Source organism: Lynx canadensis, chromosome C1, assembly GCF_007474595.2.
Source record: "Lynx canadensis isolate LIC74 chromosome C1, mLynCan4.pri.v2, whole genome shotgun sequence".
Classification (NCBI taxonomy): Eukaryota; Metazoa; Chordata; class Mammalia; order Carnivora; family Felidae; genus Lynx; species Lynx canadensis.
This window is the reverse complement of record NC_044310.1, coordinates 142,357,389-142,381,633: the sequence shown is the minus strand read 5'-3', so window position 1 is coordinate 142,381,633 and position 24,245 is coordinate 142,357,389. Positions and strand designations below refer to the sequence as shown.

At 42.9% G+C, this 24,245-nt stretch overlaps 1 protein-coding gene across 7 annotated transcripts in view; it reads right to left on the bottom strand.

Annotated features, from left to right (window-relative positions):
- Positions 1-19,121, bottom strand: part of FMNL2 (formin like 2) — a 308,414-nt gene extending 289,293 nt beyond the window's left edge. For 4 of the 7 annotated variants that reach the window (XM_030325640.1, XM_030325637.1, XM_030325635.1 and 1 more), the window contains exon 1: positions 18,616-19,119. In XM_030325640.1, the coding sequence (XP_030181500.1) occupies positions 18,616-18,732 (117 nt within the window). In that variant the 5' untranslated portion in view covers positions 18,733-19,119. Of the gene's footprint in view, positions 1-18,615 lie in introns of all 7 variants that reach the window. The other 3 variants (XM_030325634.1, XM_030325639.1, XM_030325636.1) reach the window with 2 other exon arrangements.
- Positions 19,122-24,245: the final 5,124 nt, after the last annotated feature.

The window sequence follows — 24,245 nt, the reverse complement described above, 5'->3', positions numbered from 1 at the left end:
TATTTGTTAGTTCACTGATACATAGGCACGATCTGAGTAGCCTAAGGGATGAACTCACTAGCATCAACACCACTAGGGGAAATTAACCACCACAGGAAGCACTACAATGATAGTCACTCCGCTTTGAAGGTGGGCGTACCCAGGTCTCAGCAACAGTACTTTTAAGTATATAACCTTTAGAAACCAACACCTACGCATCGGTTGACATTAGACAAGGACTGTAACAATTTAAAAACTGCAGAAAATACTTAAATATCCATCAATAAGGTGAAACTTGGTTCTCCTACTTCACAGTGGTCCTATTCTGGAAACATTTCGCAAATACTGAAGCATTGCTCCTGTGAGAAATACAGGGTTAGGTTTCCACAAACCTCTGGTCACATTACATACAACTGTCATGCGTGTTTCAGTTTGAAGACACTTTACTTAATACCTATTGTTGATTCACGAACACTGAACTCCCAGCCAACAGCTAACTCACGCCTGAACAAAGCTTATCTATCACATGTATTTTCTTCCCAAGGCACATTTCAGTCTTCTTGGGCTCAGGAACATAGAGAGCACTTCAGCACTTTGCTTAGAGCACTCTGCCCTTTTACATAGCAAAATCACCAACAAGAAGCACCAAAATGTGAAAAACACGACACTAAATCAAACGCAAAAAGGACAACTGCTTGTAGTGAGAGGTGAAACAAGAAAGCAGAGGGCCACCTCATTTGGCTTCATCTGGTAAGTTGTCCATCAGGTGACTGCAATTTTTCACCACCCTTGATCCACGAATGACCACAAAAGCACAAGTACTGATTTGGGGGTTACAGATAAATTTCATTGAATAAGCAAACCTGCAAATCAAGGATCCACAAATAATGAGGACCCAATGTAAATAATTTACGGTACATTCACTCAACAAATAAGACTTACAAGTTAAAGGACCCAAAGTTACATGCATCAACAGGAGTACTTCTCAAACCCAATGCGTAAAGATTCAAAAGTACATGTACGTGGAGATACCATTTCTATAAACTCAAACTGTAAATTATTTGTGCCAGATGTGCACAGGAACGCCAATTCGGCACAGTTTTCCTTAGAAGAGGGAAAGAAGGAAATGAGGACAGAGAAGCTTGAACTGTCATCTGCTACTTTTTCTTTTCTTTACGTATGTGGGTGTTTTACCCAAATATTCTGCAATGTTGGGACTATTTTCTCAAGACCTTGTCCATCAAAGCTATTTCTCAGCATCGAAGGACATGTGCTGCAAGCCCCATGCGCACTTTACAGCAGTCAGTTGCATGAAAGGAGATTTCCGGATGAAATTACAGCATCCACTTGGAGCAGTGATGCAAATCATCTAACAGCATGACAGACTACCACTATTACAACGGTCTGTTTGCACAGAAGGAAAGGCTGCCTGCAAGAGAGAGGGATGAAAAGGACAGAGACAAAGGGTCAAATTTTTATTTCTAGATACACCCTGGGTATCCGCTGCTCCTTTGAAGTGATAGGATTTTCTTCCCAGAAGGAATACATGCAGCACAGGGTAGAATGATCCCAGAGCAAGCTTAGTCCCCAGGACATCAAGGGAAAAACCTTAAGCCCTAAATGAATTATTCCTAGGATAGGAGAGAAGGTTGGAGAAGGGAAACTCTGGAGTGGAAACTAACATAAAAATAGATCCTGGATGCCTGGGCAGCTCAGTCAGTTGAGCGTCCTACTCTTGATTTCACCTAGGGTTGTGATCCCAGGGTTGTGGGATGGACCCCTGTGTCAGGCTCCAGGCGGAGCGTGGAGCCTGCTTAAGATCCTCTGCCCCTTGCCCGTCTGCCCCACAAACTCTCTAAAAGAAATTTAAAAGGCGGGGGGGAGCACCTGTGTGCCTCAGTTGGTCAAGCATCCAACTCTTGATTTCAGCTCAGGTCATGACCTCACAGTTCGTGAGATAGAGTCCTGTGTCAGGCTCCGCACCCCTCATATGCGCATACACTGTCTCACTCTCTTAAATAAACATTAAAAGAATAAAAGAAATTTACAAAAAATTAAAATAGTTCCTACAGTCGAAGGCTGGATAAGACCCATCAGGGCCTTAGTTTCACCGGAATAAAGCAGTGGCTTTCCTGGGGCAATGTAAAGGACATCATCTAACTCCTGATTCTCTTTCTGCTCAAGACAAAACTAAATATTTGTGATGCTGTTATGTTTCACTTGGAATTCTCCTCTTTGTTCACTTTTGGCAGTTATGATTGTGAACATCAGGGTAAGGTCTACCACCTCGCCAAAAATACCAACATCGTGATTGATGTGTGATTCAAAAAAGCTGTCAAAATGGATACTCTGAAAGGAATGAGTCACATGGAAGGGCTGGGCATGCTAATATTTTTGTACCACGTTATAATCCTTTTCATCTGGACCTTCTCAGAGTTGGCTTATTACTTCCTTTCATTCAATTCTAAGCTAAGGGCTATAGTAAACGGCACACGAAACCTGACAGATTGGGTTCATACCTTCATTACTAAAATCCGAAAATTAAAGCTCCATGATGTGGAAATGGGGCACCAACAGAAACACTCATGCAGCTTCAGCCAATGAGATTTAAAGACCCTCAAGGCTGTGAGAACAGAGAGAATTTTATTTTGTACTAGTCTGACAGTTCTATCAAATATTCTTTTATCTAAGTTTTAAAAGTAGAATCCCACTTTAAAATTTAGGGCAAAAGTGACATTTATCACCTGGGAGAAAAAGAAACAATTTTCCTCACTGGAAAATGAGAAAAAAAAAAAAAAAAAGAGTGTGTAAAAGGTATCTTTAGAAAATTTCAGACCCTCATTTCTAGATGGTAGTAGTGTATTGATCTGAGGTGAGACGAGCCTATTTCCTAAGCTTAGCTCTACCTGATTCAGTAAGATTAACTCTGTAGGATGTAACCCAAATAAACTGAGGACCCTTCTAGAAAAAATAAAACAAGGGGTAATTGGGGGAATGCAAACCATCGTGACTATTACTTTGCTTCTAGATCAAATCAGATGGCATTGTATTCTTGATCTGAAACAAGGACAAAGCTTTTATTAAACAATGCTCATAATCTCAATCAGTTCAAACAGAAGGCCATCTATACACAAGTCACACAAATCTTTTTGCCATTATTGGAATTCAGAATGAAGTCCGAATGACTCTATCCGTCCCAGAATGGAGCTGGAGCCAAACAAAACCTCAACAGCAGTTCCTTCAGGGCCCAGATGGTCATGACCTTGAATGTATTTTCTCATGTGAACTAGCTGTTTAAGGGTCACAGTTGTACACTGCATGGTGGTTGTCCACTCCAACTGTGAAAATGTTGACACTTCCATTAGGCTCTGAAATGGAACAGTCCAACACCATGTGCAAAAATTAACAAAGGGAAACGTCACTACTCCCGAGTTCTTGGAAAAGGAGAGAAGGAGAGTTCTCAGGAGGTACCATTCCACACCGATTACAGGAAGACTGTCAATTACAGACCTCAACAGAACCGTCAACAGGAAGGAATCAACTACAGAACCTATTAGGAAAAGATGCGCATTGCATCTCCTACAAGAAATCCACAATCTCGACAACTCAGCCCATGAGAAATTGTCATTACCTTAAACACTGCCTTTCTCTAATGGGACTTTCATTCAAAACAGCCCCACCCAATTTCCTCCTCCTTCTCCATAAAATAAAATGTTCCTCTCCTTGTTGCTTGTTGGACTTGCCTATAGTCCCAAATTTTAATTTTCGGCTATTTCCCAAATAAACCCATTTTTTGCTAGTAAAATGACTGCCTTATTTTTAAGCTTAACAAGTGAAACATCAGACTTTTTTTCTAGACAGCACAAAATAGAAGTCAGGGATCAAGATAAAATATCCAAGTAGAGGCTGCATACAATGGATCAGGAAACATTCATAAAAAAATAAAATAAAAGTTCAGTAAGTACAATCTTAGGAGGAGAATAATAAAGCACAAGCTACCATCAGTTCAACTCTGGGTCCTCTTTGAATTTGACGTCAATGATGGTTTAACTAAAGCTCCATCTGAGTCCACAGCCTAACCCCTAACGTCAGCACTTTAACGAAGTGAAATAATGACAGGTGCCAAATAACCAGAACCACCACTTTTTGTGAAGTGCCCACCTGAACGCCACAACTTGACTGTACTAAGCAACATCATTTAATATTCTCAGCAAGCCAAAGAGGTAGTGCTTGAGCTCATGCGACAGGCACGGCTACCCGGACTTAGGACACTCCACTAACGCGCAGCAACATCCTGATTCCAACTCAGGTCGGATTCCAAACACTGTATCCATAAACAAGCATTTTTTTTTTAAGTTAAACTTTTTTCAACAGTTCAGTTAAATGCCCATTCTGGGTCCTAACGATCCAATGCCATTGCTTCCCATGATAAGCTTTGTAGATATGACTGCAAGCTTTCTAGCAAAGTGAGTGTAGCATAAATGAAGCAGCTGATTCCATTTCCGACGCATGCAAGGCAGGGGAATAAGCCTCACAGTCCATTACTCTTTGGGGCAGAATCGTCCACCACCTGAAAATCTGTCCCTGGGAATTAGGACTTTTTACCAGTTCCTTCCAAATGATCTGCACAAACACACCTGAATCTTTAAGCATTCAGTCACAGAGAATTCATTTTGTTTAGCCTTTATGAATTACACCTTTCAGCCAAACTAACTTGTCCAGATTCATCAGCTTACCTAAAATGTTTTAAGACTTTGCTTTTAATATACCGGTACATCCATAGCGCATTATGTATGTAGCACTTATACGCATGATAAATGCCTTTAAAAGTCCTATTTTCATTTTCACATCTATTTCCTCCACCAGGCAGTCAACTCCTCAAAGGTAGAGATGATGCTTTTTTCACTTTTGTGTCCCAGCATCTTAAGAGCGTATGGCTTTGAGCAAATTATTTTGTAAATAAGTGAATGGGATTACATGAAATTTGTATATTAAAAACAAGCAACCCCCAACACAAAGCCCACTAATTAACACAAGATAATGGTTGTTCCCAGCACAAGGAAGCCCAAGTCTGTGGGTTATCACCGAGGGCTGATCAAAAGGCTTACCACACAGGCTTCAAGCTGTAACAACACAGCCATTTTACTAGGGACATTAAGGAAAAAAAAATACAAAGGTTCAGAGACAGTTGTCTGAAAGAGAGCCTTCAGAAAGGCTTCAGAGGACAACTGTTACTAGAAAAAAGCCAATTTGATTGCAAGCTTACTTGGCCTTTACTATTTCAACAGTGGACAGTGGCTTATTCATCCAGTTCTTATTTTATCTTTAACTTTTTTGAAGGGTATATATAGTTACTGTTGGCTCTGGGTAGGTACCAACAAAATTAATCCAGGCTACAAAGATGAACTTACCCTCACAGGGCTTTCAATTTACTTTGAACCGTTACATTGCTGTTTATCATATTTATATGTTTGCAATTGGGAATCAAAACAGTATGTTAAAGGAGCGCCTGGGTGCCTGACTCAGGCGTCCGACTCTTGATCTCGGCTCAGGTCATGATCTCAGAGTCATGAGATGGAGCCCCGCATCAGGTTCTGTGCTGACACTGCGGAGCCTGCTTAGGATTCTCTCTCCCCCTCTCTCTCTCTGGCCCTCCCCAACATGTGCGGGCAAACTCTCTCTCTCAAATAAACTTAAAAAAAAAAAAAAAAAAAAAAAAACCAGTATGTTAGTAACAGCTTTAGAGTCAATGTGGTTGATTTTCAGCTTCAATGTCTTTTACAAATGTGTGTCCTCAGGCAAGTCCCTTAACTCCTCTGAGTTTCTCATATGAAACAGGGGTGACACCAACCTTCCAGGGATCCTGAGTTACCTTCATGCTTACTGCCATAAATAAAGAAATGTACATTAAGTGCCGGAAATTGTTTTTATTGCTATCCATGCATCAAAACAACCTTTAACCTGAGAACTGCCTTAAAATTCTCTTAAATTCCCAAAAAAAGAAACAAACAAATTCACTAGTATGGACTTAAAGGATCCCTGTGATAGGAATGGAGTAAATCCACAGGCAAGCAAGATGTTAGCATTCTCCACCCATTGTCCAGTCATGGTCAGAGGTTTGAGAAAGACAGAATGGCCTGAATGCCCAGACATCTGCATGTACAGTTTTGCAGCTTCTCCAACTTTAACATGTGTAACAATTACGTCCTAGGCTTGTATCTCCCAGCACTGTGCATGCTGTACCTTCACAGCAACTCAGGAGATTTTAGGGATAATTTTAGCTACGTACAACTTTTATTTTTAACTTCAGAATCAAACCTCTTAGATGCCCTTAAAATTAAAAATAAATCAGATATCAAAAAAGTAGTTAAAAAAAAAAAAAGAATCTGAGCAATAAGCTAGTAGCAAGTTACAGCAAAAATGCAATTTCTCTGTATACCTTACCTGACCCAGGTCAACCTTTGGTTTCAAGCAGATAAAATGCGCCATTCCAAGTACCAGCCTTCAGAGGGTCTTTACTTACAAGGGCACTGTTCATACTAATCAAATATTCCATTCTTAAATGGTATGTCCCATGGGTCTAGAACAATGATAGTATTGCAATGATCATTTGTTAGAAGTCAGGTGGGGGAAAAAAAAGTCATTTGAATTTAACAAGCAGCAGAGTTGTGACTGCACAACGCCATTTACAAGAAACAGCTCTGTCAGGACAAAGGAAATAGACTCCTGGGCTTCCACCGTGAGGCTTCCCCATAGGTAATGTCTAAAGCCGAGTAGACATCCACATGCTACACCCTTCGTTTGCTCCAGGGTCCGCGGAACCCCATACTGAGCCATAAAGGGAAGAAACAAAAGGAGCCCTGGCTGCTACTCCTGCTGGAGGGCTCCTACCTGATCTTCACACGCGGGCTGGGCTGCCTACTCCCCAGCCCTCAGATCTTACAGACAAGGCACCACCTTACATTTTCCTATTTTATACTCCATATAACAATTTGCAGCAACGGGACAGCTACGGTTACGTACGTGTATACGCTTTTCATGTCTAGCTCCCGACCCACCCACTGTCCTCCCCTACCACTAGATCATCAACTCCTTGAGGACAGATGACCAGACAACCTCATGCACCTTTGCATCCTACAACACTACATGGCACATAGTAAGTGCTCAATAAATGTTCTTGGACTCCCGATTCAAGTACAATCCCTTCTTAAGCAATGACAAATGGGCACAACTGCATAATGTAGAATAAAAACGTAGCCTCACGATGGGCACAACCAAGCTGGCATCCCTCTACTTCCTATTCCAAGGAAACTTTTGCTAAATATTCAAAATACAGAAACAGCACTTTCCCTCTGAACCCTTAGAGCTTAGTGTATCCACAACCATATGGACACGGGACTCACAAATTACATCAAGAGTATGAATTAATGCATTTAATCCAGAAGGTATATGAAAAATGAAGAACAAAAACACAAATTTAATGACATCTCACAGCTAATTCAGAAAATACAGGGTGGTACAGGAGAAAGCAGCAGGTTCTTTCATGAGACAGGCCTGGATTCCAATCCTGCCTCCATCACTTGGTACATCACTCTGAGCCCCACTGCCTCAAAAGGTATCTCCCTCCAAAGGTTGCTGAGAGCATCAGAGATAATGGTTATGAGGCACAAGACAGAACATGAGTAAGCACTTGAGTGGCTTATCTTACAATGGAATCTAAGAACCCCACTGGAGTTCTGGTGCTAAGGACCTAGATGGGATCACAAACCTCCCTACCTTCTTGTAGAACTTCAAGCCACACACCCTCATGCCACATTTGCCTCAATTACTGAGAACTCTTAGAATCATGGGGCGCCTGGGTAGCTCAGTCGGTTTAGCATCCAACTTCGGGTCAGGTCATGATCTCATGGTTCATGAGTTCGAGCCCCACATCGAGCTCTGTGCTGACAGCTCAGAGCCTGGAGCCTGCTTCAGATTCTGTCTGTCTCCCTCTCTCTCTGCCCCTCTCTCTGCCCCTCTCTCACTTGCATGCTCGCACTCTCTCAAAAATGAATAAACTTAAAAAATAAAAGAACTCATAGAATCACAAAAGATAATTTGAAAGCATTTCACAAACAGCAAAGCACCAAATTGCCCAAATAGGGAATACTGCTCACTTAAACGTGCCTGACTCCAAATAAAGCATCATAAGGAACATTTTGCTTTTAGAAAGCCCTAGACTACTGGGCTACTACTACTCCCTCGATGATGGTACATCATGACAGACTGATATGGCTTGGTGACAGTGAAAAAAAATAGATTTTGTTGGCCATTTCACTGTCCTCCTCCTCTTTTAATTCACCAGTTTTCCACAAGGAGTCATGTGAAGCATGATGTCAACTTACTATGAACGCTTAGTATTCCTGGGCACCTACTACAAAGGAGTGATAAGGAGAATACCAGGATGAGTAAGAATCTGTTACAAAGTGTCACTTCAACACAACTGGCAAGTTATGTGCAATTAACAGTCAGCCCAGTGTGGTCAGCTACTCAGTTCCCGTCCTGTTTCAGCCCATATCATATCCTTCTCTAGCCAAGTCAGTAAATGCCTGCTGAGACTCTTCCCTGGACCAAGCGCTGTGCTGAATAAGGAAAAGTGCCAGGGCCTGTAAGATATGATCCTGGTCTTCTAGGAGCCCACAATGTGAATTGGCAAATAAAACAGACATAAATGATGGCTAAGAGTATAATGAATGGCTACGAAGCTACACATAAAAGCATCCCTTTATTTTACAATCACACCTCATACAAGGTGGTATTTAATCAAGGGCCCGATGAGTAAGAGAAATAATTCATACTATTCATACAATAAAAAGATCAAAAAGAGGAGAACTGTTTTTCCCACCTCCTCCAAGCTGATGCTGGCCTACAAGGACACTGGGAAGAGGAGTGATTTCAGAAGAGCCTTGAAGGCTGGATAGAATCCTAGAAAGAGAGAAGCCAAGAAGCACCTGCCATGCAGGAGAGTCACTGCGAGAAAAGGCATAATGGAGGGAAAGTTCTGTATGCAGGGAGTGTTCAAGCAAGGAGACAGAAGAGGAGAGGGGTCTGGCCAGACTGTGGACGATTTCGAGGACAGCTCTGGGAGGGATACAGAAGTTACAGAGGTGAGTGTGGAAGGGAAACCCTAACAACAAACATGGCTGAAGAGCCTCTCAAATCACACCAATGTCTAGAATAACACGATAGGGCTTTGACAGGAAAACTGGGCCACAAGATTAAATCTGCACTCTGATACCTTTCAATATTTCAAAGGAATCAAGGAAGATGGCAAAAGCTAAAGGCCAGAATTTAGGCTTACAATGAATAAACAAAATTTGTATCTATGGGTGCAGAATTCCAAGTAGTGAAACCCCAGTGCAAATGCTCCCCATTCACGCTTTGCTCTAGGAACACAAATCAAAATGTCCTCCTCTCAGTATTATGAAAAAGAGAGATGCTACACACACAAAAGAAATACCATTAGGGTTATCAATGAGGAGATAACCACAAACAACAAGAAGATGCTACAATGTCAATATTTCCTAACGGTCAGGCCTACTTGGGCTGAGGAAATCTCTCAAAGGAAGTAGTGGAAACCTCATGGTTAGAGTCACTTACAAGAAGACCGCAAGGCACAATCCTGTGGTCTACTCTCTTTCACGTACGTCTGACCATGCAGAAAGTTAAGTTCAGGTGAGTGACAGTGGCTGGGCAGCAGGGAGCCAAGATGAACCACGTTTGAAGAAAAAAACCAGAAAACAGATTCTGATTCCTGATCCAGTTACAACAGTGCATTCAGTTTGTGAAAATCCATCAACCTGCATACTTAATGATATGGGCCCATTTCTGTTTGTATCTTCTTCTTCAATAAAAAGATCTTCTAAAGGCTGATTTGGAGATATCCTCCTCCATAACAACCAAAAAAAGTTTTCAAGGGGTGTGTGGGTGGCTCAGTCAGTTACATGTCTAACTCTTGATTTTGGCTCAGGTCATGATCTCACAATTCATGGGATTGAGCCACATATCATCAGGCTCTGTGCTGACAGTGTTGAGCCTGCTTGGGATGCTCTCCCCTCCCCCCCCCCATTCCACCCCCTGGCACTCACGCATGCCAAGCACTCTCTCAAAAAAAAAAAAAAAAATTTAACAAAAGAAAACCTATTTTTAAAAAATACTAATGTTAAAGAAGTACTCCATTAAATGAGGATCTGGTAAATTCACAATCTAGAAATTTCTAAAGCAAACAAATGCTTTCCACAAGGCCGACAACTCTGACACTCAAAACTGCTTTTGAGAAAGGACACTGAAGAGAATGAACCTGGCAAGCTTAATGGTTCCACAAACCCAGGAGGCCACATAGTTCTAAACAGTCCCTACTGGTTCACATCTGGAGGGCCCCATTCGTTGGCAGTGGAATAAGGATTGTGTGATAAGGCCCGAGGACTCACCAATTCCAAGTTTATAGCTTCCCGGTCCCAAGACATTTGGACTGACTTGAACTTCTAAGTTCACCAGGCAGAAGTCCTCGGGGATAACAAATCCCAATTATTCAAGATAGCCCACTGTCACTAAAAAGAGACAGCTTCCTCGGAAGAACCACAAGACTGACCATACTGGGGACTAAAAGGGCCAGAAGTGAAACTAACCTACAAAACCGATTGACCGGATTCTTAGCCTTTGCAAGTAGGCTCCCCAGCTTCCACAGAGATGAGGTGGGGCAGTACTGACCTCACCGGGCAATGTTGCCATGGAACAAATCTAATTGTGTCCTACCAACGTCTCCTATTAGTTATCCTAATGCTTTCTTCTACACACACACACACTCCCTAAAAGTAAATAAATGAGCTTATTTTCCATCTTTCTGCCATTGTAAGTCATCTTCTTTACCTTCCCCACCAAAATAAAAATAACTCCATTATCATTCTTTAATATTCCCATCTAAATCCAAACCTTCTCTTGCCCTGTTCCCAATTACTGCAAAGTTTTATCTGATTATAAACTACCTACATTTCCTTGAATGATTTATTTATATTTCTAGATGAAAATGAGACAATAATTGCTTCTACCCTCTCAATTCAAAAAACCACATACGCTGTCCTCAAATCCCAAACCACAAATGCTAAAGATTATGAATAAGAGGAATGTCTATTTGCTTATGTTATAACTACTGAAGAAATAACTAGAGTCTTGCATGGAGAACAATCAGCTCATTCTTGACCTACCATCCTATTTATCTTTCTATTCTCAAAGCTAATTGCTTATATAAGCATGCCAATTTGCCCTGATTATAGGATTCTTAATAAATGAATGTTGTTTACATTTCACAAGTGTATTTGAATTTCTCTCCGGGAAGCCAAGCTCATCAAGTCTTTGTAAGTGGTAAAACCAGAGATCAAAGCAAAAGGCCTACATTGAACCAACAAACAATTAAGCTTGAGAATAGAGGCCTAAGCAAAAATACAATTGATTTATTGATTTTCCTACTCCAGAAGTACACCTCAGGGCCACTGTTCACTCTTGAGCTATAATATATAGAACTTTCTCCGTCAATTTTCATCATGATTATTTGATGATCATTTCTTAAATAGTTAAATGAGTCTAAAATTCAACAGACTTGGATCCATTTCTTATTTCTCATCTTGATGCTTTCAGTTGAATCAAAGGTCTTTAAGATTTTGGGGGGAAAATTTTGTGTGTGTGGGTTTTTTTTTTGTTTTTTTGTTTTTTTGTTTTTTTACCTCTTCTCCACTTAGCCTAATTTCCCCATAATTTTTGGTACTTCTAAAACAATTCCTTTCCTACTACACCCAATTTATCAACCCAGGCATCTATGGTTTTTGAGGCTCCCAGGTGATGCCAATATACAGCCAAGTTTGAGGACTACCATTTCGGCTTGTCAATCCCTTCATTATCCTGCCTTAAAGCGTTCAATGCAACTCCCAAGGGAAAAAAAGAACAACACAGAAAAGAAGTCAGGTTCCAGAGCAAATCCTTAATTCAAGGCAGGACCTTCAGGTAACAGGCATACCTTAGTGCCCAACATGAGCCACAGGGCCAAAAATGTAAATAATCGGACACTTTTCCCAAAGCCAACAAGTTCTTAGTATAAACCAGGCACGGGCACCATTTACCCCACAGAAATCAGTCGAGAGAGATTACTTGCGGCTATAGCAGGATCTAAACACCTCAAAGCTTTCGGCTTTTGTAGCAACGGACAGAGGGGCTTACAAACAGCAACTCCTCAAAGAACAAAGTAGACTATGTGTGAATTCCAAGTCACTAAAGCCCATTACAGGCTGCACAAGAACACCAAAAATGTGATCTGAGGAACACCTTTGGTGTGTCCTAAAAGCTAGAAAAAGTTTGTTATGAGGTGACTATCTGTAAGCTATGCCACTGGTCATGGGTTTTTGTTTTGTGTGTGGTGGGCACGAAGATGTGACTCAGTTTGTTTTTTTTATTAAGACTGTGAGCAGAAAGTACACTTCTCCTGTTTACAACAAATACCACTAAACCTCGAGTAGGAATTCCCAGCCATCCTGGCCCACATTTGTGGGCCTCCGCTGCATCACAGCTCTCCGGCCTACCAGCTCTTCCCTAGACACTGCTTCCAAATTATATCCAATGGAAACTGCATACTCCTTGGTGTTTGGTTGAAAGCTCCGGGAAAAGAGGACAGGGTAACTGGGAAAGGGGGAGACCACCTGCAGTCTGTGCAGGCACTATCTTAAAGGAAAGAAAAGACAGGAGTTATCTCTGCCAGCAGTATTCAAGTAGATGAGAGCGAACAAGGTGCATGAAGCCTCTCTATACAAACCATGACCCCAAAGCCTGGGGACATAGTTCTCGTGGTGGGGAAAGGGAAGAAACACCCCCATTCTAGAAGGGAAGAGACAGTTTGCAACTCACTCCCCCACTCTTAAGCAATTCAGTCTGTTCTTTTCTAAGGTGTCAGTGCTTTGTTCCTAAGAGGCTTCCAACTGCCAGCACTCTTGCCAAGTGGAAAGGATCATCTGGAATCAGCGCTGCTTCTATCAGCCATCTTCATGCCACATGTTACCCGTAAGCATAAAGAAGCCCACTTCACCTTGCCCTTTTGCCCCAAGTCCTAAGTATGAAAAAAAGGAGCACACTTCTAAGACCAAGCCCTTCAAGCAACAGTTTCTGTAAAGTAAAATGAATTTCCAGAACAAACATGAGCCCACACTTTTTTCTTAAGCCCAGGAGGACTCTATGCGGCGGGGGGGGGGGGGGGGGGGGGGGGGGGGATCCTTCCCCACTCTCAGGTGCTAGGATTCTAGGTCTAGAAACTGCCGACAGCAGGCTAACCTCAAAGAGGGCACCACTGAAGCCAATAGCCACTAGCCAGGTCTTGGGTTTGCAAAGAACTTCCAGTCACCAGCATTTTTCATACAGCTTCTGTGTGAGCAACTCTAACGGAGAGCTCACTGTTCATTTCCTTGACAACTCTAAATGTTAATACACTTTTCCTTAAGCTTAGGTGGCTTTCAGTCAATGACCCTGGCAATTCTACTCTCTAGACCACACAGAATACAGCTAAAACACAGTCCTGCACAAAGCTCTTCAAAATGCAAAGTCAGCTGATGCAGCACAGGACGGTAGATTCTGGAAATTTTACACTTTCAAGTGCTATCATCTAAAAAAATCTCCTATCTTAATAGTTGTGTCAAATTTTATTCCAACTTACAGAGGAAGAAAATCAAGGACCAGGGGAAAGATTTTAACTTGCTCAACCTGGTGCAGCAGATTAATCCTAGAAACTAGGTCTCCTGCCTCCCAGGCCAATTCTATTTGCTAAATGAGAGGCCACCAGCAAAAGTAATTCTTATCGCCTAAGGACTTAAGGGCATGCATACCTTTTCTTCCCAAAGGTCATCAGTTTGTGTTGCTGCCAGTCTCTTACTGGAGCCAAACATTTGTATTCAGATAATAACCTCGGATTGATTTCTGTACTGGATATCCAAATATACTGGCATTATGGGAGGTGGAATGCACCCCAATAAGAAGCATATATTCCCAACTTTGGTAAAATAAAGTGGCTCAGTGATAGTACCTAGGATGAGCTAGAATGGCTCAAAGTTACAATGCTCCACCCTGCCCCCAGCCCAACTTCTCTACCTCCTTTCCGTAATAGGAGAAAGGATGTGAGAAAAGTCAGCAAGCATCTGACGATGACCTAACTACACTCTCACCCATCCATCTGCTCAGCAGACTGCATGGCAAGAGCTCTCCTTGGAAGTGGTTAAAAGAGAACAACACCTTGCAAAGGGAAATAAACTTAAACGTTAAAACTTGACTTTCCTTGTCCTTTCACAAGGAATTACATTCACAGTATATGCACGGCACTGACAGATTGTCTCTCCTCTGATTTGGAAATCCTAAATTCCCAACCAAGGTAGTTCAAGTCTGCCTTGATAGAAAAAACCAAAGAGCACACTTTCAGACCAAATCAGTATTTAACTCCATGCCTGAAAAATGGAACGGCATAGTGAGGATGCCAAAATGTTTGACATTGAAAATAAAACATCAAGCGCACCTCACAGCGGTCACTTCTAAGACATTTTTGTCTATTTTCTACAGTTGAAACTTGCATTTATCAGATTTAGGGATTTCTTTTTTTTTTCTTAAACAGCTTTACTGCTAGCTCCAGGCATTTTCCCCCTTTCCAGTTCAAAGGCCTCAGGAAGTATAATATGGGGTGGGGGAGAGGGGGCAGAAAGCCCAATCTGGATTAAAAATCCTAGATCAGTTATTCCATATCTGTAGGACTGTGGGCAACTTAGGTAATTTTATTTCCAGAATGATTGTGAGGATTAAATGAATAATGTAAGCATGGGGGGGGGGGGGGGAGGGGCTAATAATAGGTACTCAGAAAACGTTCCTACTTCTTCCTAAAGCAGAATGACTATGTTCAACCTCAGGGCAAGAAGGAAAAAAAACTGGAAAGAAATCGACTCAAATTATTCACACACCCAAGTAGTTCTCACAGACATAATACTGCCCTAAACCATCACTTTCTAATCCGTCTTTTTGAATCTGTTTGCACAGCAGCCTGATATCTGATATCACACAGAGATACAGCAGCTAGGATAGAGGGCTTAAAATTATCCTCTCCTCTGACATTCAAAGAACGAATCCTTGCGACAGCTCCTTGACAAAGGCATTAGGGAACTCATATTTTATTTGTAAACAATGACTTCAAGCCAAAAATTAGTGAATGATACAGAATGTCTAATGTAGAAAAAGGTGTTCTTGGACAGAGACCATCAATTCTTCACCCCACCCCAAAATAAACTTCATAGCATCATCTTTGAAAATAAAGGGCAGAGGAGGGTGTATGTGTATGTACGTATATTTCCAACATTTAGGCAATGTTTAATACAATGAAGAGCCACATGGATATTTAATTATAAATGTGTAGGACCCAAAAAATACACACACCAATGTTACCTGTAAAATATGTGACATACACACCCTAAAGGAATAAAAGTAGGTGACCGAGTTTATGAAATACTTCTATCGAACAGTTTAACAAAAATATCACACACATATGCACAAAGGCACATCACTTTACTGCCCTATCTGAAAGGTAGGTACAAAGATGCAAACAGTTACATGTATACAAGGAGTAATGTTTTCCCAGAAATACATTTTACAACTACTATGACAGTGCTGAAGACAAGCTCAAGGAGAGAGACTCTCCTTAGGAAGATTAAGCTCCTAAGATTTGGATCCAATTTTTACTAGTCTTTAATTACAGGAAGTTCAGGAATTCAAATCTATTTCAAAACTTTTCCTATAAAAATTACTTTTTTTTTAGTTAACCCCTCCACTGATCTTAATTCCACAATCTCTCACTCCTTTCCTCTTTCCATTCATATCTATTAGTTTTTTAGAGTCATACAATGTAACTTAGACTGATGAAGGGGTAAGGAAACAGTCTCTGAGTAGGTTTGGTCTCAAGATTTTCCAGAAATAGATGGACTTGTCATTTTCATTTTTATTTACTCCTTCCCAATGCTTTAAGTATTCTAGAGCTTGAGAGTGTAATTGTTTTCCATGTCTGAAATGTCTCATTAATTATTGACGTAAACCATACTTACTTACAATGAGGTGCTTGTATGCTTTCCTGTACAGTACTACTATCCAGTTTTCCTCCCAAATCACATATATGATGTTTATCATATAAGGAAATAAGTCTAGTATCAATAATGCCAATATGATTCCCTGTGTCACAGGGTAAAGAATTTTCTCCACATATGTACTTTAAAATATGCCACCTAAAATTTATCCTTCTACCTTGATCTCTAGAATTAAATGGTTTGAGTTGACTACTTAAGCAATTCACAAAGAAAACCAAAGTTGAGAGCATCACATGTATAACTTCAGGGAAAAAAAAATTATCTTAAAAGAAATCACCTTAACTCTGGACTTCCATTAGCGCATAAAGAGGACACCTTTTAATTCTTCTTGTAGGTTTCCAAATAGCAGCTAGAGCTGACTAGGGGGAGTTACAATAAACACATTAACGTCCAAGTGCATCACCAACAAGGCAGTCCCCAAGCTGAGACTTCTCCAAAAGCTTTGTCTCTATTCCGAAAAGGTCAGCCTGATATTTTTTGGTTTCATTTTTTGTTGTGAGGTACTAAAATATCATCAACAATTAAGAACCACATCCAGCAATTGTGTGTGACACACAGTAGAGTAAAAGTAACCACAACAACCAACCATTGCCCCAAGGAGTTTGTGATGCAGAATCATAAATGTGACATACTAAGTCTGTGACTGCTAGACTTGAGTAACACAAATCCACCATGCTAATGATGAAACATTTTTTCTAAAGATTAATTCATATCATGTGTTATTAATCAACAGCATAACTGAAATCTCAGGCAAAACACGCTAGCCCAATTGAGCAGAACTTAATTGCATTATTGTGATCTGGTTTTCCTGTGTCACTGGCCCTTCCATTTCCAGTATACACGTACATACACACAGCACCACAGGATGAAAAGACAGAAAGCCCAGAGCTAGGAGGTAAGAACCATCTGTCTGGAAGGAAGAGGATTTTTAATAAAAACGTTGTCTCTGGAAAGACAGGTCAAGTATGCACCCAGGCTGCCTTGAGAAGTAATTAAGCCTATGCTGTTTCATTTCAGTGTGTCCCATCTTGCACAACGACGGGAGCAGCTGTGGGAGATCACAGAAGATGCAAAGCAAGACAGGCGGCCTCATCTATCTCCCGACTGCCACACCAGACTTTCCGGGTGGCGTGAAAAAAGCTTTTGCCCTCTGTTGTCTCGAAGAGCACAAAGCTAACCTAGCCTCCAAAACGTTATACCCCCTGTCAAACCTGCCCTTTTAAAAGGCCTGAAGAAAGGCAAATTTAAATGTCCCGGTGTTCAGACTCAGAACCCTTCCCAAAGTTAGGAGGTTACACACCAAACACCCGCAGGCACACGCAAATTTGACTGCCTTGAGCACAAGGTTCTCTTGCTGCCTAGCCTCGTAGAGTTTAGAGGTAACTAGCTAAGAAAAGGTAAATGTACAAGTGTAAGGAATAGGAACGCGTCGGATCTTGCCGGTTTCCCTTCCAACATCCCTTTAAGGAGGCTGGGTCACTAAAAATCGGAAGTCTGGGGACCAGCTGTAGTACAGACTCTGGCTGGGTCGAGGGGGAGGCCGCCACACCCTCCGGAGCTCACAGCACTGACAAGCTGTGGTTGGGAGGGGCTCAGAAACTTAGTCCCAGCAGAAGGGAGAAAGAAGGGAGTCTTCAGTGTCTTGGATTTAAAAAGCTAAAAGCAGACTTCAAGAGGGAGCCGGGGATTTTGCTGTGTGTGCCGGGGACTGGGGGTGGGGGGGAGGGAAGGGGTCGACCCTGATGTCAGAACAGCTCGAAACACGTCCCCGCAAAACTGCACATTCTTGTGGTCTAAGGTTTAAGACCAAAAGGAACGAGCTGAGGCAAAGCTGCTCTCCCGCCCGGGTTTCAGATCCCGCCCCTCCCAGCTTAGGGACCGGGGCGCCGCACTGCCGCGGGTTTCCTTATCTTTCCCTTTCGGGCCAGCTCCCCTCGGCCAAGCCGCTACGTCCGCCTCCAAGTTCGCCTTCGCGCGCCACCCGCCGCCGGCCACATGCACCCGTCTGCCAGGGACCCCGCACGCTGGACGGTCCGCAGGGACTCGGGGGGTGCGGGGCTTTGGGGTTTTGTTTTTTTTTGTTGTTGTTGTTGTTGTTTTTAACAAAAAGCCTTAGCGGCACGCCGCCCCCTTCTCCCCGGCCCGCGCCACCTTCCCTTCACGCCCACGCCGCACCTCCCCGGCACACGCGCTGCGTGGTGCTTCTCCCGCCAGACAATGGGCTCTGGGCTGGCCAGGCAGCCCGCCCCGAGCCCCCGGCCCCATCCCGGGACCCCGAGAGAGCTGAGCGCGGGGGCTGGAGGGGAGCGGATAAAAGTAAGGCTGGGGAGGCCACAATGGGGAAGGTGGGCGCCTCCCCCTTGGGACAGGAGGCTCGCTCCCGGCGCCGGGAGAAGAAGAGGGGGCGGGGGTCAGCTGCGCCTCCCCGCCCGGAGCCCCGCCGCGCACTCACCAGCACGATGGCAAATCGCTCTTCCAGTTCACCTGGCTCGGGCATCGGCAGCTTCAAAGGCACGTTGTGCGCCCTGAAATCGGTCTGCTGCGAATCCATGCTCCCCGCGTTGCCCATGTTGGCTGCACGCCGGGGCCGGGGGCTGCTCCGGGCCCCTCGCGTTCGCTTCGGAAATCAGAACAGCTCCCGGCGGCCGGCTCCCGCCCCGTGGCGCGACCCGCCCGGCTCCCCGCTCTCGGCTGCGCCCCGGCGAGTGTGCAGCGCGCACCGCTCCCTAGCAGCGCTCCGAGCCGAGCCGCCCCCCGGCCTCCCTCATGCTCTCCACCGCCCCAGCGCCGCCCCGGCCTCTTTGCCTCGGGAGGGGTCGTCAGGGCGCCGGGCGCCTATCTGCATGTTGCTCCTCTGGCACGCCGCCCCCTGCCTGCGATCGCGGCCAGCTGGCGCGTGCGTCCTCGGACTCGGTCTTGCGCCGGGCCGCGGCCGCCGCTGACACTTGCAGCCCCCGGCCGGCGAAAACAACGCTCTCTCGCGAAGCACCTCGAGCAGACAAATGCGGCTCGGCGCTCCCGACACAATGCCCCCCTCGCCCGGCCCCCGCCCCCGGCCCGGCCCCGCCCACTCGCCCCGCGGACTGCCGGGACGCGTAGTTTCTGCCCAAAGTGTCCGCACAGCAAACCCCGCCCGCTCCGGAGAGGGCCGAGCTGGGTTAGGACCGTTTGCCGCAGAGGCAGTGTGCACGCTTCTGGCTGTAGCTTACGTCCCTTTAGACCCCTCCGCACTCCCACGGTAGAAATAACCACCTCGTCTACGTGGGTTCTGAGACGTAGAAGGCACACCTGACAAGTGAATGCATGATCCAATCAACCGGTGATTGAACGCAAGCATTCTGATTTAAATTTCAGAAGCTTGTTACTGTTCAAAAGGCTCTAGCTTAACAGGTGGCCTGAAAGGTATTGGCAACGTCCTGCTTCATGATTTGGGGAGTGGGTCCGTGGGTGCTTATTTGATTGTTCTTTCTTCCTTATGTAAATCATTTTTGTGTGATTGAAATGTTTTCTAAACAAATACGTACTTGTATGGGTTTTCTTTATAAATATCCATTATAGTTATATGTATATATGGTCAGACGCTAGAAGTTGGAAGAGAAGGATTCCGTTCGATTCAAAACACCGGTCAATAGCTATTATGTATGGGTTACCGGGTTCCTTCGTGGGAGAAAAAGAGGATTGTTCCTGCTCCGGAATACTTCACAATGTAGTGCAGGAGAAATTTTACACAAATAACCATATCTCATGTGAGATAGAAAGGAGGACAGAGTATTTGGGGAGGCTTGGGAGGTGGCGTTTGGCTGTAGCTACCTTATTCCTCCATAGCAGCCTTGTTCCAGGTGTTTTACAAAGAAGATTGGACCCAGCCTTATCTCTGGGATGCTTTCCAGATTATCACTATCCGACATTAAAGCAGTGGAAATAGAACCAACCTTATAAACGACTTTAACCAGGTGCCCATGTTGTAGATTTCAAGGGCATCCACCTGGTTGACTTGTGGCTGAACGACTGTAATTCGTTCTTTCTGCGCTTGGAGCCGTGTTTCTTAATCCTGGTTTATCAGAGTCACTTGGGGAGCTTGTTGTGGAAACGCCACACACCTTGGACCCTGCCTATTCAGAATTTCCCGGAGCTGAGAGCTGGAGCACGGACAGGTGTATTTTTAACAAGCTCCCCAGGTCATTCTGATATGCAACCAAGGTTGTTACCCTATTGTTAAAAAGCAACTGCTTCTGGAGAAGGTAACACACCAAGACTAAACATCAAGGACCCCATTTTTCATTTAGCTTTATAAAGCCCATGATACCTTGAGCATAGTAGATGTTCAATGACTATTTGTTGAATTGACAAATGGGTTTTACCAAAAGCCTATGGAGCAAATACACACATAAATACTTCGTGTGTGGGTATCATCTATTAAATAAATGACTTCTGGTCTTTTTAAAAAGAAGGAAGAGAGGATAAATAAATTCAAATGAAAAGTCTGAATAGATGCAACCTGTATTTCAAAACTATATTGTATTAAAGTTAACGGTAAGCATGTTACCCATCAAAGAAAGAAAAACAGGAATATAGATACATACACAGACCCCAACTAGTGAAAATGAGTGAGAAAGAAAAGCAGTTAGTTCAAACCAAGTGAAACATTTCTGACCCACAAACGTATTTGTTTTCTTTCCAATCTCTAGACATATACTTTGGATCTGATTGACACAAAATCAGCCCACCCAGGGGGTTGACCGTCTGCACGGAGAAGCTAGAGTTCTTTTCTGCACTTGAGAAATCCTTTTTTATTACATTTATGACTCCCTCTGGCCATATTTCTGCCAGTAACCAGGACCTTTTTCTCCCCTTAAGTCTTATCACATCTAGTCTCTCTCATAATGTCACACTTTGAGAGGAGCCAAAGGACAAAGTGTGCAAATCCATGAACCAAAAGAACTCAGCCACTTCAAGGTTTGCAATCTTTAATATTTGGTTATTATTTGTGAGTGTTATTAAACATAAAAATAAACAAAACACTCCATTATACAATTTCTGTAAGAATTTCTATCAAACAATATTTGGAGGAGGGCGCAGAGGAGGAGGAAGAAGACATTTCTTTGACTGTAACACTCTTAAACTCTCCCCACAAAATTTAAATTGGTTGACCATTTTTATTTATTTTTTTAAATGTTTATTTATTTTTGAGAGAGAGAGTCTAGGTACAAGCGGGGGAGGAACAGAGAGAGAGAAAAGGAGACACAGAATCCGAAGCAGGCTCCAGGCTCCAAGCTGTCAGCAAAAAGCCGGACGTGGGGCTCGAACTCACGAACCATGAGGTCACGACCTAGGCTGAAGTTGGACACTTAACCGACTGAGCCACCCAGGCAGCCCAGGGTGATCATTTTTAAATATGTATTTCGTTTTCTGATTATTAAGACATGCGACTTGTTATAGCTGCTGTTGCAAAATATTGGCAAAAAATTAACTGTTAAAACTATCCATTCACCTTCCATGGAAAATGAAGTGTTAGAACTTTATATTCTATGTACTAGGCATTTGCAAGTTATGCCAAGGATGGCTTGATCAGGAATTCCCCCATAATGGTGTAATTGCTTTCAAAGAAGCTCTTCCATTCAAAACAAATACTCCTCCTACAAGGTCAGCTGAGTTTCATTGGTATCTTCTCAAGTTTTAAATGTAAGGAGGTGCTCTATAGCTAAGTTCACTTAACTTCTTAAAAAGGCACTGGTGTAAGAAGATTCTCCTTGTGTGTGTAATTATAAGAAATGAGACAAGCACCCTACGATGAACAAAGCCATCAATAGCCCTGAATCAAAACTGTGAAATAGTGATAGCTGGGATTTTAGAGTGATTGCTTTATGTCAATTTACATCCACAAGAGTCCTGAAAGATTTATCTATCTATATTTATTTTTTTAAATATTTATTGAGCGCTTACTATGAACCTGATACTCCCATTGATTTTAAACAAAGTGTAAACATGGTTTATTCAGTTTCCAAACCCAAGTAATGATGGCTTCAATAATATATTCTCATTAAACTTGAAATCCTGAAAAAGGTGGATGCTAGTGTTAGTGCAGCAACTTAGGAAGGCTAGGACCAGTATTTCTGTGATGGCTTGGTCTTTCCTACATACTTACAAAATTGCCACTAGAGTGCCATGAATCAAGGATGTGCTCGGGACAACTAGTGGGGAAGAGGTGATTTCAGGTCTGTTCAGAGGTCTGTTCCTTTTTTTTTTTTTTAATTTTTTTTTTAATGTTTATTTATTTTTGAGACAGAGAGAGACAGAGCATGAAGAGGGGAGGGTCAGAGAGAGAGGGAGACACAGAATCTGAAGCAGGCTCCAGGCTCTGAGCGGTCAGCACAGAGCCCGACGCGGGGCTCAAACCCACGGACTGTGAGATCATGACCTGAGCGAAGTCGGACGCTTAACCGACTGAGCTACCCAGGCGCCCCAGAGGTCTGTTCCTTTAATCAGGAGATCAGAAGTCCGTTATTCCTCATGTTCCAGAACTGAATGAGACAGTCATCCCTTGCTACAGGAAGACCTGGGAGACTGAGATAAAACCTGGGGAGGGTCACATTTCCTCAACTGGATAGAATCAAGGTTCAGATAAAAGGGTAAATGGAATAGATATGAGTAAGAAATGGGGAGACAGCAACATCTTCTAACTCCTACCCCCACATTTCACATCTTTGAATATGACTTTATATTTGCATAGGACTTCATATTCTACAAAATACTTTTACTTGCTTGATCTTATTTCATCCTGTCAATACAACAACAAGGAATTTAAAGCTCAACAAGGTGATTTTTCCCTAGTTTATACAAGTGACAGAGTTACAAGTTATGTATTTTGATTCCCAAACCAGTATCCTTTCTTCAAAAAAAAAAAAAAAAATAGTTCTCTTGGGGCAGCTGGGTGGCTCAGTCAGGTAATTGTCTGACTCTTGATTTTGGCTCAGGCCAATGACCTCACAGTTCATGAAATGGAGCCCCACATCTTGGGATTCTCTCTCTCCCTCTCTGCCCCTCCTCTTCTCTCAAAATAAATAAATAAACTTTTAAAAAGTAGTTCTCTAAAATTATCATTTAGAGTTAGAAGCATAATGAGATTTCTGTTTCTGATCAAGATAGAGTAATAGGGACCAGACTGAATTTGAAAGTAATAAAATACAGGACAAAATATATTAAACGATGTCCCTCAAGAGTTATGTGAGATAGAAAGAGTATTTGGGGAAGCTTTAGAGATGATCTTTGACTGTAGCTATCTTATTCCTCCATAACAGCCTTGTTCCCAGTGTTTTACAAAGAAGACTGAATTCAACTCTATCTTCTGGGAGGCAATGAAAAAAATGAAGTGAACCCTACAATCACCCCAGTTCACTTCCTGGAGAGTTTCTAGATCACGGTGCACAGAGAAGAAACCCAGACTGGGCCTACCGGAGTCCCTGACTTGAGAAGGCAGGGGTGAGAGTCCAGAGAACCTAAAAAGGCTAGTGTTCTCAGGACAGAGTACTGGGGGAAAAAAAGCTGCAAGAACTCCAGATGTCTGAACAGAAAGGAACTTCCTCAACTTGATAAAAGGCATGTACAAAAAACCTACTACTAATATCATAATTAATGGTGAAAGACTAAATGCTTTCCCCTAAAATCAGGAAAAAGGGAAGAATATATGTTCTCACCATTTTATTTATTTATGTTTATTTATTTTTGAGAGAGAGGGAGAGGGAGAGGGAACAAGCATGGGAGGGGCAGAGACAGACACAGAGGATTCAAACCAGGCTCCACACTGACATCAGAGAACCCGATGTGGGGCTCAAACTCATGAACCATAAGATCATGACCTGAACCGAAGTCAGATGCATAAAGAACTGAGCCACCCAGGTATCCCCGTTCTTAGCATTTTAATTCAACATTGTGTGGGAGGTTCTAGCCAGTGTAATAAGAGACAAAACAAACAAACAAAAAGCCATCCAGTTTTGAAAAAACGAAGTAAATTGCCTTTGTTCACAATGACATGATCTTCTATGTAGAAATTCTTAAGGAATCTATAAATTAGTAACTGGAACT